General features: G+C 35.4%; 1 protein-coding gene and 1 long non-coding RNA gene across 2 annotated transcripts; one reads left to right on the forward strand and one right to left on the reverse strand.

Moving 5' to 3' along the window:
- Nucleotides 1–4,266: 4,266 nt before the first annotated feature.
- Nucleotides 4,267–9,512, forward strand: LOC129566957 (uncharacterized). The gene is made up of 5 exons (XM_055443370.1): nt 4,267–4,758; nt 5,212–5,484; nt 5,572–5,767; nt 5,845–6,793; nt 6,873–9,512. Exons 1-5 carry the CDS (start codon nt 4,728–4,730, stop codon nt 9,357–9,359), a joined length of 3,936 nt encoding a protein of 1,311 aa, XP_055299345.1. The 5' UTR covers nt 4,267–4,727; the 3' UTR covers nt 9,360–9,512.
- Nucleotides 9,513–16,164: 6,652 nt separating this feature from the next.
- Nucleotides 16,165–17,241, reverse strand: LOC129566890 (uncharacterized). Its single transcript, XR_008687799.1, has 2 exons — nt 17,039–17,241; nt 16,165–16,929 (listed from the first exon to the last, which is right to left on the reverse strand). It is a non-coding gene; the product is annotated as an uncharacterized LOC129566890 (long non-coding RNA).
- Between the last annotated feature and the right edge of the window lie 12 nt (nt 17,242–17,253).

A 17,253-nucleotide genomic window follows, 5' to 3' on the forward strand; every position in this document is an offset into this window, starting at 1 on the left:
TGAAGATAAAAAACGATACTCTCTTTTAATTGAACAAACAATAACACTTTTTGTTTATATCGAGTTAATTTTACACTTTTCTCAACACCACTGCTCGCAATTTACAACACTGTTCGCACACACTTTGTGCTCAACCAACTCGAGTCAATCGTAATTTGTTCCATACGATTTATTCCGCCAAAACATTTATAGTATGAGACACTCATACTATGGGTCTTATGTTCATTTCAACTGATTATGTTCATACACGATTGTGTTTTTTTCTTTCTTCGAAGCATATCATTCGTACACCAAGTCATTGTTTTGGTCAAAGAAATTGAAATTTGAAGCATGATGTTGATTATTTGTTTTTTTTTTATGCCATGTCCATTTTCATGGGCTTGATCCGTATTAGCTCGTTACAAACACACACATACGATTATTTCAAAGGCATAAGACAAACGGGCTGTTTGAAATAGCACAAGCCGTCACATCGCATCGCATCAGCATCATGTGCGAGACGAAATCTGTTCAATAAGATTAAAATGTTGTTTTTTATATTCATTCTCCGGGTGTGTGTTTTTTCTCTCTTTCTTCTGGTTTTTATAAACAAGTGTTCTTTGCTTTTCCATTTGAATCTGGTTGGCCATTGTGTGCGCTGTGAGTGTTGAAAAAGAGTTAATGGTTTTTTATTTTGTTTCTGTTTATGTTTCTGGCTGCTTTTGTCCAGCTGAGAGAGATGATCACACAAAATAAAGCAACAACACGGACTTGTGATCAAGATTTGCTGAAAATTCGATATTATGTACAAATAATAATTGTTTGCGTCATTCTCAGATTTGCTTCACACGCACACAAAAATAACAAGTATTTCTCAATAATTGAGCGCGTAAAGGTGCTTAGCCTGCGGGTTGACTACTTTTTACTTGTGTTCAATTAATGCTTTTACAAATCTATTTCGTGCAATCTGAAAAAAAAAGAATTATCTGACCTATGGTTCATCGTGTGATTTTTTGAAGATTGGATTTCGTTTTTCTTAGTGGAAGCGGACACGCCCTTAAATGTTGAGGCTTGAAGTTCATACAAATTTGCCTGAAACCAAACGTGTCATCATCATTATTTTGACCATAGACGTCATTGATACAAACATTTGGTGGCATGTATGAAACATTTACCGACGTCAATTCATTAAAAGTCCTGCCTCGGATTTTGTTTACACATTTTGCACACTAAACTCTCGAATTAAAGACGCTATTATTTTGTAGTTATTAAATTTTATTCGCTGCATGCAAATCCGGTGTCACCTTTGGATTACCTTGAGAAAAATTTGTCGTGCATTCAAGCCATTAATTAAATGTAACAATTTGCCTTTGTGACCATCCCCAGGTACGAATTTTTTTTTCACATTCTTTTATCGAAGCGTATATCAGGTAAATTTTTTCTAACGATTAATGCTTGATAGTCCTAATCGTACACAGAGAGTGTTCAAATTTGAACGTCAGAGCTGGAGAGAATGAGAATAGACGCCGCTTGATACATGCAAAAATGGATAACATTCACGTGAGCCATAAAGATATGAGGAACGTATACACTGTCATTAATAATAATCGTACGTAAAAGTGATTAAAATTCAAGATTTGAAAGATTTCGGTGTGTCACGTTCCGTTTCACGGTCACGGTATATATATATATATATATATGTGTGTGTGTGTGTGTGTGTGTGTGACGTAAGTTCGCACAGAGCTGAATTTTGAATGCAAGGTGTTAATTTGCATTGAATGACTTTTGAACGGCATGTGCAATCTCGGATTCTTTATTTTTCAAGCCATTTGTTGTTCCAAGACAGATTGCCTATCTGTTTTCATTGAACATTCCGATTTTTTTTCGCAATAAACTCAGCGGTGCATGTGTCAAGTGGTATTTTTCCAATCGAAACCATGTATGTGATTATATTCAATTTATACTTGTTTTTATAAGTTTAATAAATTGCTTGACATTTCAGTCATTTTGCCAGATAAGCGATCATTTTCTCTTATCGCTTTACCTACTGACCCCTTCATCACTGACATATATAAGCCGCAAACACCGAAAACAAACCAGAACAAAGAAAGCCAAAGCTATACATAAAATTGCATCAAGGTGCTGCTCAATTTATTGTAATCGCAATGCTTTTCTTCGTTTCGCTGCAATGACCGGTTCAACAACACGCTTTTTCATGGATTTATGAAAGATCAAAAGCCAGACGTAAGTGAATACACGAAACAATGCACGGCACTGATGGCCAAAGAAAATACGCAATTATACTTTTTGATTTCGTTTTTGTTTTGTTTCCTCAATAATGTTCGTGAAATATCGTGCAAAATAAATTGAAGCCGCGAGCCTGTTTTCGTTTGCGCCAGAGAAAATAACACGTTTTATTGGTTTATCATCGGTCGGTTGCTTCCAAACCTGACTTCCATTATTCTTCTTTCTTTGTCGTTTCCACGTGCATACACCACACACGTCCGCTCATTATACTGAATGTGTTAGTTAGTTCAAGTTCAAAGATCGCTAAATGCACCGAAATTTGCTATTGATTCAGCGCCATCTAGTAACGCCTAGATTAACATCGTAAGGCTGGAAACTTGATGAAGCTCAGCTGTTTCTCAATTGCGATATGATTTTCTCACACAGAATATTTGTGCGTTTCGCTTTGATAAAATGTTTTATGGAAAATTCATCTTGTTCATTTGAAGAAGAAAATGATGAAAAATTCTATCTAATTTTTAGCAAAATATTACATCAATAAGAAATTGATGGTCTTTTCCTCATTTGTCATTTAACAAGTTTATTTTTCATTATTATTTCGTAACGATCAAAATTTGTACAAATACCATCTATGCTGCTTGTGAAATATAACCTACAAGATACCGTATTTTATTTATATGTTTGATATATTGATCGGAGAATACATTGCTAAAAGGATCGTTACATTTACAACGTGCTCTAAGCTTGGTGCATTTAGTTGCTTGTTATGTGAATTGTTATTATCAGTGAGGTCAGATGCAGCGGATTGGATGGCCATTTTTCTCGTTTAGTCAAATAATTAACACAAAGTTTTCTGTGGCTATTGGCCAGATTTTTATTAACTAACTATGTATAACTGTAGGTCAATTGTATCCACTTTATCTCTATATTCCATGTGATATCGTCCATAATTTACATAGAATATTCAAAACTCTATTAACTTCCACTGATTAATTACAGACATTCCGTTTGATCGATTGAGAGTGGCGTTTTAATTGCAACAATACTCCTGGTTCCCATATAGACCGTTGCAATGTGCCCGTTTGCTGACACTGTATCCTAGTCCAAAAATGTCGCACCTTCTTCACACGAAACTTTTTTTTTCTCGATTATTATGTAATAAGACTATCTTCTAAGATTAGCGATTTTTTATTTAATTTGTTTGAAGGCATTTCGTATAGGGAGTAATATCATATTACATACTATTACAGAAATGTATTTTAACGGAAATTTCAAATTGAAATGTATTTCTGCAGCGATAGCACCATCTAGTAGTAGATGTTTATTAGGATTATTGGAGTATTTGATTACAAGAATTTTGTTCTATTTCGAAAGAAAATATTAATAATATCAAACATTCTATGAAGATTGAAAATTGAACTGGAATCGAAGCATTGAATTTCATTAAAATGGCCTAATTTCGCCGAATTATACAAAAAATTAAGCTTAAAGTATGTTAAGTATATAAATTGTACTAAAGTGCTTGAACGAAAACAATGTTCTGCGAATTGGTATGCCAATTGATACGTAAAATGATGAAATTGAACACTTTGGCCAAAAAATGTTTGAAGAAATTCCATTAAAATGTTCGAAAACTATCGTCTAAAATTGGCATTTATCGCTTTTTATCAAGTAAAAAAAAGAAAAAACCTACCTCAAAAGCAATTATTACACTCAAAAACCAGTTTTATTCATTGCAACAATCTTTTAAAATGTTTTAAAAAACCATAAAATACTTTGCCCTTGTTTAAAGTAACTTTTTTGAGGTTATGTGCTATTATGCATCTAAAATCATCATTTCCAATTTTTTGGAAGAATCCATGAAAATTACCAGGAAAAAAATATTTCCATTTTTTCTCATATTGATTTGCAATAATTTACTGTTAACACGCAATTTCTCAAAACAAAATGCTTAAAATATTTCCTTAAGTCTTCCTACTACTTTGAAAAGTACAAAGTACGCGATTGCAGAGACGCCAATAGTGTAATTTAGCAAATGCTTTTGTAACGAACATCAAAGAGATATGCGCCCAATTTGTTTTGTTCGTAAGCGACATACAGCGCCACCGCAGTTTCTCAGTCCACCGCCTCTCGGTATTCATTGGAATTTTTCTCTCTCACACTGAGAGCGCGTTTGCTGAGAAGCGGAGAGCAAGTAATAATACATTCACTGCATTCAAAGAGAAGAGTCATAATCGTCCATTTTGCCACGATCTTTCGCATAGTCAATACTACAGATTCTAAGCCGTGTTTTTAATTTTTAATAAATTCAAATCGTTTGCAATAATTACGGTAACAAAAGTGCACATAAAAATTAATAAGTGGATACAACAAAGTTGGTTGATATGCCGAAAAAGTGATTTTAGAAAGTTTGGTGTTAGTGTTCGGTGTGACAAGAGCACGAATAATATTTCAATTCAAGCTTGAAAAAACATTTCTAAAGTGGTGAAATATTATTAAAAATGGATGACATCAAAGATTATGACGATGAAGGTGAGAAATATCGACAAAATACTTTCATTGGCTTGTTCATAAACGATTTGTTGTAGTCTTTTTTTTCGCATTCAGTCTTCTTGACATACTCATTAAGCAAGACATAGTTTGTACGGCGACGGTTGTATATAATTGACAGATGTATGCGTGTATTCGAGTGTGTATCGGTATAGTCTTTTTCGTGCGTGAGCGCTGCTTGTACGACTTTTGCTTTTTTCTTTCGTTTTTAGCGCGAAACTGTCAATCGTAAGCGTAATGCTTTCGTTCGTGTTGATTATTGAAATGAAAATCATTTATTCTTTCGAAATGTAAACAAATCAAAGTGCATGAACGCAAGACGTTGTTCTACCGATTTCTATTATTAGTTCATATGCGATGCTTGAAATTATGTCTAAATTGTTTGTCCATGGGTAAAATGCAATTTCATTGAATAATGTTCGTTCTTCCTGAAAGGTTTCGAGCTGGAATTCCACGATGAAACAACACCAGAGGAACGGAAATACTTTGTACAAAACTACACCAATGTTAATATGGTGGCTGATCGTAGAGTGCATTGCACATGTTGTGACACTCACATTGGAACGGCTCCATCGGCCGAAAAAATCATCCGAATGCATCCCGTTTTGCGGGTGACACAATGCGTAAAATGCTTTCGATTCTACAATAGCGGCGAATTTGAAAAAGGCGAAGATGGAAGTGAACTGTATTGCCGTTGGTGTGGCCAAGGTATGCTCAAGTGGTTGAAATGGTTTTTTTCTTCATTTTTTCCCTCCATAATTGTTTCCTTCAAAATTGTTTTGTTATTTTTCGCAGGTGGCGATGTCTACTGCTGTTCGGATTGCCCGTATGTGTTCTGCAAAAAGTGCATCCTTCGAAATTTGACTAAAGTCGCCCTGAACGATGTCACTTCCAATGACAACTGGAAATGTTTCTCATGCGCACCGAAGATTTTGCATCATTTACGAGCTCAGCATTGGGCATTGGTCAATTTCATTGCCAAACAAAAGAAGTAAGTGAATCCAAACCAAATGAAATCCAAAAACAAAGATGTTTGAAATTAAAAATTTCATTTTTGATCGTGCTTAGGAAAATCGACGGCATGTCAAGTAAGCTTGATCAAGATGAAATCACTGATGCCATGAACCAAGACGTATCTCAATGCTGCGGAAATAAGAAGAAATCAAGTGACAACAAGAGAAGAAGAGCGGTCACTGCTGATGATTCAGATGATCCTGATGACACAAGTTGGTTGACGAAGAATAAGAAGAAGAAAAAGAAAACCTCTTCAATCATTGACGAGAATTCGAACTCGGGCACTGAATCAGTCGACTCGGAACGGTCAGCAAAACGAGCAAAAAAAACGAATAAAAGTTTGTCTGAATCTGTGACAGATTCACCGGCACCCTCAGCACCGAAAAAGGTGAGCTCACCGCAGCAAGTGAAGAACTTACCGCAGCAAGTGAAGAACTCACCGCAGCAAGTGAAGAACTCACCGCAGCAAGTAAAGAACTCACCGCAGCAAGTAAAGAAAACACCGGTAGAGAAACCGTCTACACAACCTCGTAAGTTGCCGCAACCGGTCAAGGTGCCATTACCAAACATTGTAATTCCACCACCAAAACCGACAACTACCGAAGCAGCCGAAATCGATTGTACACCGGATTTATTTGCATTCCTTCTAAATAATTCGTACGAAGAGACGCACGGTGGGAGCGAACAATCGAATGAAAATTCGGTGTCATCGTCGACTGGTGTCACATCAACCGCACAAGTGCCGTCAACATCTCAAAGTCAGTCGCAGCCATTGAATAATTCCAATTCAATGCGAATCGAAAATGTGGTCAGTGGACAAGCGGCCAGTACGGAATTCGCGCAATCGAATCAACGCGAACAGTTTGTACGACGTGTTGCTCGATCTCAAGCAAATCAAACGGCTTCACAACCCGTCTACCACAATTACAATGGCTATCGTATCGATTTGAATAGCGCATCGCAACAGAGTACAATTCGTTTGCCGAGCGGAAAAGTTATTCATGTAAGTCTATCAAAATGTATTTTTGTTCAATATCTCTTTTTTTCATTCGAGATAATGATGATAAATTCCATACACACAGGTGAAGAAACAATCGCCGATAAATCGAAATGAATCCGCACGTTATTCCATAACACCGCAACCATCTCAACCGGGCGCTCCTGTAACTACTCGCACCGTTGTGGCACAACCTACGCCGCAGCCACCACAGCCACCGCCGCCGCGACATCAGCCACCACGACCTCAATCGATTAACCGAACAATTTGTGGACCAGCACCACAGCCGCGTTTACACCCAATCCAACGTGTTCCAACATCAGCAGCCACAGCACCGATGGGCCCGCGTTCGCGACTAGCAAACCAATCTGTACCACCACGTACAAACCAATCGTTAGGACAACCTGTACCGCAGCATCTTCAGGCGGTTCGTTCACAAGCACCATCGCCATTGATCATAAATTCCGTGAGCTCGGGTGTACCGATGCCATACAGCCAAGGTATGCCACCGCAAAGAGCAAGAGGACCGAGAACGCCAATGATTCCAACACCAGCCAATCATATGCCGTTACAACAAGCTCAAATGCAGTTCCAACAGTTTTTGCAAGGGCAACAAATGACAAACGCTCCACCGGCACAAAATCCAAATGTTACCGCTGGCCCAAATATGCCGAACGCATTGCAGCCACGCATTTACTCAAATGATCCGGTTGGCCGGGCTCGCACACAATTGGAACGGCAAATTTTCAATGCAATTTCGATTTGTCATCAAATCGACGGGAAATTGAAAACACTCATGAACTCAAACGCTTACAAAGGCGTGGAGAAAATGCACGATATCAAAGAGCTATACATTCATCTTTCGTACTTGTTTACGTACACAAATGGGCGTTTCCAGTCGGTGCACGACAAATGCATGGAAGATATGCGACGTCTTGGCTTCAAAACCGATGCAAAAAATCTGAAAGATGGAAATGTGATCGATAAATATGGCAGCGATGTGGATGAAGATGATTTGGAAATCGTTGAGCCAAATCATCAAACCATCAATTTGGACTCGGACGATGAACGAACACCCGAAAAAAGTAAATCGAAAAGCAATACAAACACGCCACGGCCGCGCATCGCTATGCCCGAAATTACACAGTCAAACCACAATGAAACGCATGAAGAGGTTGATCCCGGTGTTATGCTGGACATTACGTCGTCAACTGAAAATTTGGAATGTGACGTGGATGTATCAGCACTATTGCAAGTCAGTATGAATGTGGACGAAGAGGATAACGGCGATTTATTGATGTCACGCATGAATGAAGGTGCCGGTGGAATTGCAACACCACCAGACACTGAACAACCGGAAAGCATCAATATTGAAAACGACTTGAAGTTGAAGAGTAAGGCGACTATCAGTTTGAAACCAGTGGAACAGGTTTATCCGGATTTGATGGAAAAAGCACTCCAGAATATGAAAGCAAGCCAAGAAGTGAATGAGCAAGATACTGAAAATAAAGAAGAAGAAGTGGAGCAACCACCTAAAATAGACTCTCCAGATCAATCGCAAGATGAAGGTGAGGCAGAAGGCAATGTCAATGAAAAGGAGAATGAAAATGAAAAGGAGAATGAAAATGTATGCTCAGATGGTACAAAGGAAAAGAAAAATGATGAGCCGGCAAACGATAGCGTCGAATTAGTGCACGATGTCGATGAGCAAAAAGAAGATGAGCCACAGGAAGAGACACAGTGCGAAAATGAACCAATTGAAGTACCGGACGATGGGAATGTCGAAAACGATGTTGAAAGCGTAAACAATGGAGCCGAAACTGTCGAAAACGAAGTCGAAAGCTTGAACAATGATGTCGAAAATGTGGAAAATGACGTCGAAAATGTTGTTGATGAAGTGATTAATCTAGAAAATAAAGCCGAACACGAGGAAATCGTTCAGCTTCACGACATCATTGAAGCTGAAAACGTTGAAAATGAGGTGGAAGTACCCGAAAATCCACAAGTCGAAGCCGAAGCCACAACGTCGCAACAAAATGCTGATTCCAATGAAAACGAGGCTAAATCCGTTGACAACGGTTCCGATAACGATGAAAAGGACTTATCGAACGAAGAAAGTCATGCGGAAATAACATCCACATCAAGCGTCATTGAAAATGACATTGAAATGGCCGAAGAATTGGTTGCTGAAGAAATGACCGATGACCATGATGGTGGTAAAAGTGATGCTGAAATAGACCACACCAATGATTCAAATGAAATCAGCATGCTGGATACGGTTGATGATGCGGTCATCGAAATTGATACCACACAAGAAAATGATCAAATGGTCGAGGACTCGGTCATTGAAATCGAAACAACTCAAGAGCCGAACGAAACGGAATCCATTTTTTCTGACTTGAGTGATTGCAACCAGTTGAACGAGATCACAAACGAGATAAGCAATGAAATCAACGAAATCAGCACGGAAATTGAAGCGACAATTGCAAACGCAATTGAATCACAAGCGGTGGCAGCAATTTTGGCAAATGATGATTTTGAAAATATCTCATCGCCCGATACTTTTAATTGAAAGCACATGCATGGTTAGACATAAATATATTAACCCATTTGATAGAATCAAAACATTATTCATTTTTATATCGCTATAAAGCGATTCATGTTTTGTCAATTCTTCTTTTTTTTCAAGAAAAATCATTAAAGTAATAAATGGTAACAAAAAAAACGAACATTTTGGACTTTTGAATTTGGAAATATGACATTGTTTTGACAGAATGCTTAGGATCTCTCTCTTTTCGGCAAAGAGCTTTAGAACATCAAAACTATCAAATGAAATTTCAAAACTTCGTAATTGAGGGTTCAAAAGTAGAATATTAGAAATTGCTTGTTTCTCCCGTTCTGCAGTTTTTGCATTGAGTGGACGAAAACATGAATTATCTAAGCTTGGAATGTGCAATGCACACTGTGCATTGGCCTAATAGATAACAAGAACATGAACAAATTAAGCGACGTAAATTTGGAAAAAATGTTGTTATGTTGAAATTTTCTGACGGACTAACTTGATGGTTAGAAACGGACTCAATTTTGGGAAAAGGTTTGTTGAATTCGTGAAGTCCTTGTGTTGTATTCATTTCAATGTGCATCAAGTTCTCAACACAATATTCATTTATATAGCTCGTAATATGATTTTTTTTTTGTTATAGCTCGTATGTAAATTTATATTGACCAAGATATGGCCAAAGCAGCGTAACATTTGTAAGGCCATTTTGAAATCTTCGATGATTATCATATTTTCCATATTGATGATTCCGTGTCGATGAAATACATCAGGAATACTCCCAAAATAATGTTAGTTCGATTGTTCTCGTTGTATTTCGTCGTGCATAAGGTAATGTGTTGCAAGTTGTAGATATTTGTTTGCATTGGCAATATTGAGAAGGTCTTCCAAATCTAAATACATGAAGATTTTCTCCAAACAGAATTGATTCACGTACATGAAAGTGCCCCATAATCATGGGACACTTTTATGTGCACTTTTTTCTTGAGTCTTTTTCATTGCTATACGAGGCATTTCGGAACGAACTTTTTTTTCGCAGCTCACGAATGTTCTCATGCGTTCATTTCTAAAATATTGTTTTTTCTTCAAAATCTGTTTTCAAACATTTTCAAATAATTTTTCATGTTTATTTGGTAAGATTTTACCAATCTCGGGGCAAATAAAGTTGCAACGGCTCTCCAGAATAAAACAAAAAATGTTGTGTGAAAATAATTGGATTTTATCAAAAGATTGAAGAAAAATAAAGAAAAAAAAGAAAAAACGACAACGAGTGGTATTTTTTTCGTTCATTGCAAGTGAATATGGTTCGATAAACAAACGACTTACGCAAATTGCATCAATACTACTACAATAATATTTCTGTGAGTGTACTAACGAGTCATTAAGTAATTACTAACGAGTCGAAAACGGAAAGAGAAAGTGTGTGCGTTAATATTCATAATTTGAATAAAAGCAAAATACGCATTGGCTAATTCATCCAAGTTTTTACATTTGAAACAAATTACAACCATTAAAAACACATAATTTATTACTGGATTTGGATAATAAACAAAAAAGTTCATTTTTCGCAATTTTCAAATATTTCGTTCCAAATTGATGATATTTCCAGCCAATATCCTACAAATTTTTGAATGGCGGAGGCAGTGATTAAAATAAGAATTTTTCAGAACTACCGGATTTTTTTTATTTTGCAATTATATTGACATTAAAATTGAAAAATACATCAATTTTTTTGCTTCTTTCGTCTTTTCGGTTTCACTTTGTGCTCGTCTTGCTTTTTCATTCAGAAAGTAAACTATTGCTCGCCGCGGGTTTCACTGCTCAAGCGTTAACGCCAATTGACATGTTGTAATAAATATATAAACATTTATTCTCGATTTCAATTGATAATCGATTACGCTTATGAGTTATCATTTTATTATCTGAGCTGATACCCTTTTCTACATCAGATGAGTCAGGCGTATAAATTTGAATGCGACAAAGAATGAGTAATAAATTTTCAAAATTCGACGCAGTTTCCACGTTTTGTTTTAGCTTCTTAATATTGGTATAAGGACTTGACTACAAATTAAGTTGAGATTTCAATTGCACAAACTCTTGGTATTGCAAATATATTGATGATAATTCCAAATCCTTCCAGCCGTTTTTTTCAAATCGGCATCGCTTCGGAAATTGAAAATCATTCAATTATCGACTACCGGAATTTGAATTTAGTGCTGCATTTTACATTTTAGAACTACCAGTTTCCGGTAGAACTACCGGCTATTTTAATCACTGGGCGGAGGATTAGAAACTAGTTGATAAATATCATCTGTGTTTGGAACTTTTTGAATGCATAAATTAAAACCCATGTTCAAATCCAGATGCAATCCATCCATTTATTTGTTGTAGACGCGTGAAAAATGCATTGTCACAAATGCAATCACTGATTGTATATTTAGAGTTATTTGACACCCTAAAATTTGTTTCTCCTGCTTTAATAAAGATATCTCAAACGTCGTGATTAGCACAACACTCGTTAATTCTTGGGAAAAATACAAAACGCTTCGGGTAGGAGAATTCACCAGGTCCACAAGATTTGGTAACTAGCATATGAATAGAATTAAAATACAAAAATTAACAAACATTATATAATAATAACGGAAACTAGAAGAAACTTACATGGAGGAAATCCAACCACTTCATCATTTTCGCCAAATACACCTGCTATAAACATACAAAATAGAACGAAAATCAATTTTTTTGAAGACATTGCTTCTATTTCAATATGTGAATGACCAAACGTATCCTCATTAACTATTTTCATCACGAATGACATTTTGACTGATTGTATCCCCATTATATAGCGAGCGTATTTACGAACACACGCGCCAGTTCTGTGTGAACTTTATTCATTATCAGATTATTTTCTTGCAACGTCAAATAGAATAAAATTAAATGCGACGAAGTGCATTATTGAATTAGTGCCTAGCTGTTTGTTTCAGTTTGTTCATATGAAATTACTAACGTTGCAATAGTTAACTATCTACTATGCTAATATGAGATAAGCTAATTAGTTTGAACCAAGAGTATAAATAAGGTCGAATTTTTTGTTCAACGAATCATTTGTTGTGAGCGATTTGTTGTGAGTTATGAGCACGATGTTTAGCAATTCAATTGTGATATTATTTATTGCTTCGCAGATTAATAATATTAATGGCGAATGCTGTTGTAAGAAGAGGTTTTTCATTTGATTATTATTTTATTTACATCCAGGCGATATTTTTTTTTTAATTTTCTCGATTCAATTAATCATTTTTGTATATTTTGATTTCAACAGACACTAGAAACCACGACCACGTATCTTTAGAAAGGTACAGGTCACCACAAATATATAGCTTTCCATGGACTGCGAATATCTACCAATTCAATGCCTACAGAGCATCTGGCATAATAATTTCAAACAGGCATATATTAACGACTGCGAGTAACATTCTTCCATATAAAGGAGTTCCACTGGAAACCAAAGACATCGGAGATTCTCTCGAAAAGCATTTCTGGTAAACAATTTTTTTATCCTCAAAGATTGGTAAAATTGAACACATTCATGAGAAAAAAGATTAATATTTTTGAGATTTTTCCAATCGAAGCAGATCAATCAGTTTGTTATTTAATTTCGACTGGAAATTTCTCAAAAATATTGATTTATCTAAATATTATCTCAAAACAACATATTGATTTACTCACGTTGTTTTCCTTTTTGCAGGATAAAATATACAGAAATAGTTTTAAAACCCAGCAATCGAAAGCAACTTGAATATGTGTACATACACCCAAATTATAACCATATAACATACGACAATAACATTGCCATCATTGAAGTAAAAGGGTTCATAACTTTCGAAGATGATATACAACCAGCAGTATTGCCGAAATCACCAGCAAATTTTCAAGGCGAAAAGCTACACATGGCTATTCCGTACGCTGCTTCTGAAGGAGGTACACAATTGCTACGATACAACGCTTCGCTTCTATCCGAAGATGATTGCGTCAGAATTAGCGGTAATACAAATAGTTCAACTAACACACTGTTATGTGTTGATAGTTTATGCTCAGATTCTCTGTGCAACAAGGTAAGTCTCTTTTTTTTATTCAAAAAAAAACAAACAAACAACTAATCTAATTACATTCACAATCCAGCTTTTCTTTAGCGATCCAATTTTCAGTATTACTGAGAACGATTCAATTGAAATAATTGGATTGCCATTGTGGCGGAAAAAAAGCATTAGTGTGTATAACGCATCCAAAATGTGTTTCGAAGATAAAAATGCAACCGTTTACATCCGAATTGTTGATTTTCTGGCATGGATCGATGAAATTTTATCCAAACGATGCGGATGTCACCTACAACAATCACTTGATTGTGGAAAACCGATGTTTTTTAGCGAAAGTTGTGAAAACAATCAGAAAATCGTAAATTCTGAGTTTTTTTCACTTCATACATTATGTCTAATATTGGCGCCATTTTTGGAGTGCGGATAGATTCTTCTTAAAAAACGCATTTTTCAGGTTCTATTCTACCGGATTTAGCATAAAAATACCCAAAATTGTAAAATAATTGTAAAATGTGTAAAAAATGACAATGTGTGTGATAAGGTGGAACAGATTTCAAAATTAAATTCAACGGAATCGAAATCTGAAGTCGTTTCTCCACAAAATTTTCGATTTTTTTCAAGTTTGCAGAAGGTTTTTTTCTTGTCATGCGAAGAAGGCAAAATTAATTATAAACACGTGACCGGTCAAAATATTGCTCCAAATCGAGCACAGACTTTTGCAGAAGTGCAAGCGATGCCAGATGTCCATTTGGTTGATAACCGCTTCATAAGCGTTTAACCACATTCGATCCTACATCGCAATCAAATCATGAATTGATTCGTTCATGAATGGAACAAAAAAATGCAAAAAAAATTGTGAATTGTTCAAGTTCAAATTAAATTTTCAATCAAATAAACAAAACAAATTCAATTCAAGATTTCATTCGAAAAAAATCAAATTGTTTTTTATTTTGTTTGATTTTGTGCATGTGACATTTTTTCAGATTTTTTTTAGCTCAGCATGCTTTGTTTTCCATTCATTTGCCAATGAAAAATATCGGCGAAAGTCGAAATGTTTTTTATTTAGTTTGATTTGTGAATATGACATTTTTTCTTCGGATTTTTTAGGCTGGCATGTTTTTTTTTCATTTATTTATCAAAAAAATTAATATCGAACTGGAAAAAGCAACGAAATTTGAGATTTTTTCAATTTTCCATACAATCAATCGATACAAATAGTCAAAACAAAAGTTTCTCATTTTTGCATTCTGATTTTTCCTCTCTCCTTAATGTAAATATGAATTGATTTCGAGAGCAAAAATGCTGTCGAAATCGCATTGTGAATACAAACACACCTTTTTCCGCATTGAATGTGAGTACAACAACATAAAGTCCGATACAATGCTTTGCCATGCATACTTTTTGTTTCTCTTATTACACATTTCCCGTACAATAAAATTACAGACTACGCTATATACTTGAACATACAATAATAAACAAATTCTTTAATTTTACTTATTCATTTATGGTTTTTTTTTCACACGCATACAAGTGTTCAAGCAATGGTTGGACGAAAAGCACATATCACCTGTTTTTACTGCCTCCTTTTTTACGCGTGGGGCAAATAACAATGCAATGTAGTGCAATGTACTTTTCGTCTAGGCTAAGTAGAGGGTGGGGCAAATAGCTTGCATGCATCGCGTGACTGATACTTGTTGCATGACTGACATTTCCTCTCTTTCCTCTCATGGTCCCCCCTCGCCCTAGGTTGGACGAAAAAGACAAAAGTATACTACTCGTGTCGATGAAATCCATCAGGAATACCCCAAAATAATGTTAGTTCGATTGTTCTAGTTGCATTTCGTCGTGCATAAGGTAAATGTGTTGCAAGTTGTAGATATTTGTTTGCATTGGCAACATTGAGAAGGTCTTCTAAATACATGAAGATTTTCTCCAAACAGAATTGATTCACTTTCGTTATTTTGGTTGGGCTGTTTGATTAGATGGTGCTCTCTACTCTTATCTGTTTACAGGTGTCATTTTGTATCGTAACGCCTTTTCGTTTTTCATTAGATGAGGATCCTTCCATTTTGTATATCACTGTAGGAAACAGAAATTGAAATGAATTCTAAAGCTTTGTACTGGCAGTTGATTCTTTATTTAAAAATCTAAAACTGAGAAATATGCTATGTGATTTCAACTAACATTATTGAAATTCCGTTTGTTTTTGAAAGTTCCAGTTTTGCCTTTATTCCACTAAATTAGTGCTTTTACTTCGTATATTTCTTCGAATGTAAGCGTTGCGGCTTCTCAATTGAATAGCGACAATATCTTTGACTCAATATTAAATATATATTTTTAATACCAAACAGATTTGGACCTTTTTTCCGCCAAAGTGGCAATGTTTTAACAAGCAGATTGGAATTGTTTTTGTTTTCATTCTCTCTTCCAGCTTTGAGTGAATCATTTGAGGTTATGTTGTTATCTCCATATATTCTCATATACACGGTTTAGTCACATCTTCTTGGAGGAAGAAATTCAAATGTCTATGATTTTGGAGACAACATTTTTTTATGGGTTCGTTTTTTGTTTTATCCGTAGAACAGTATGTTACAGCAACTGAAACTAACATTTTCATCGCAAAATTTACTCTTTTACAGAGTGACACCCATAATGAAGACAGATAGTAATGGAAACAATTATTTTTATTATATTATGCCATGTTGAGAATGAAAAGTTATTCTCAATTAGTTCAAATCTTGACAATTTATTTGTACACTGAAAGCTATGTGAGACTGTTGACAAAAGCCTAACTGTGTAAAACGAACATCTTTAATCCGAAGAGCAAGCAGGAAAAAGTACAAAGAATGCAGCTAGCAAAATTAATTGGTTTTTCTGATTTTCGAAGAATTTTTGAAGTTTTCTAATAAAGAACTAAACAAAACGATTGATTTTATATTGGGAAATGGTTTCTTGAATTCTTCAAGTGTCCGTCCCATATTCATTACAATTCTAATCAAAGACTCGGCATAATATTCGTTTATATAGTTTATAACGCGAGTAATTTCTTGACGATTGAATCCGCTGGTAGTGTACCATAATTCGATGTTAACCAACTGGAGATTTCATATAAATATGACCAAAGCAGCGTAACATTTGCAAGGTAGTTTTGAAATCTCAGAAAGATATCTTTATGATCGAACAGACTTGCATTTACAAATTTTTTCACCAAAATGATCATGTCTCAACGCGATGTTAATGATTTTTATTGGATTTTGTCGAGCGAAAGCTGAATGAGTTGCAAGTTGAAGATGTTTGTTCGCATTGAGAAGGTCCTCTAAATCTGGATACATGACGATTTTCCCCAAATAGAATTGATTCGTCTGTTCTTTTAATCGGATTGTTCGATTGAACGCTGATGCTCTTCGCTTCTCTTTGTTGACGTATGGCATTTTGTGCCATTTTGCCGTTTCGTTTATCATTGGATGAAAATCCTTCCATTGTGGATATCACTGCAGAAAAAAGTACAAACGAATTGTAAATATAAAGCTTTGTACTGAATATCGATTCTTTGATAAAAAATTCAAAACATGACAAATATTCTATGTGATTTCAACTAACATTATTAAAACCTCGTTTATTTTTATAAGTTTCACTGAGCAGTTCTGCTTTTATTCCACTAAATTTGGATTTTTACTTCGAATGTGAGCGTTGTGGCTTCTCAATTGAATAGCGACAATATAAGTATTTTTGACTCAATATTAAATATATTTTTAACCAAAACAAATTTGAACCTTTTTTTCTGCTGAGTTGACAATGTTTTGACAAGCAAATTG

This window comes from Sitodiplosis mosellana, unplaced genomic scaffold, assembly GCF_009176505.1.
Source record: "Sitodiplosis mosellana isolate CC-2019 unplaced genomic scaffold, AAFC_SMos_1.0 Smas_scaffold_5, whole genome shotgun sequence".
Classification (NCBI taxonomy): Eukaryota; Metazoa; Arthropoda; class Insecta; order Diptera; family Cecidomyiidae; genus Sitodiplosis; species Sitodiplosis mosellana.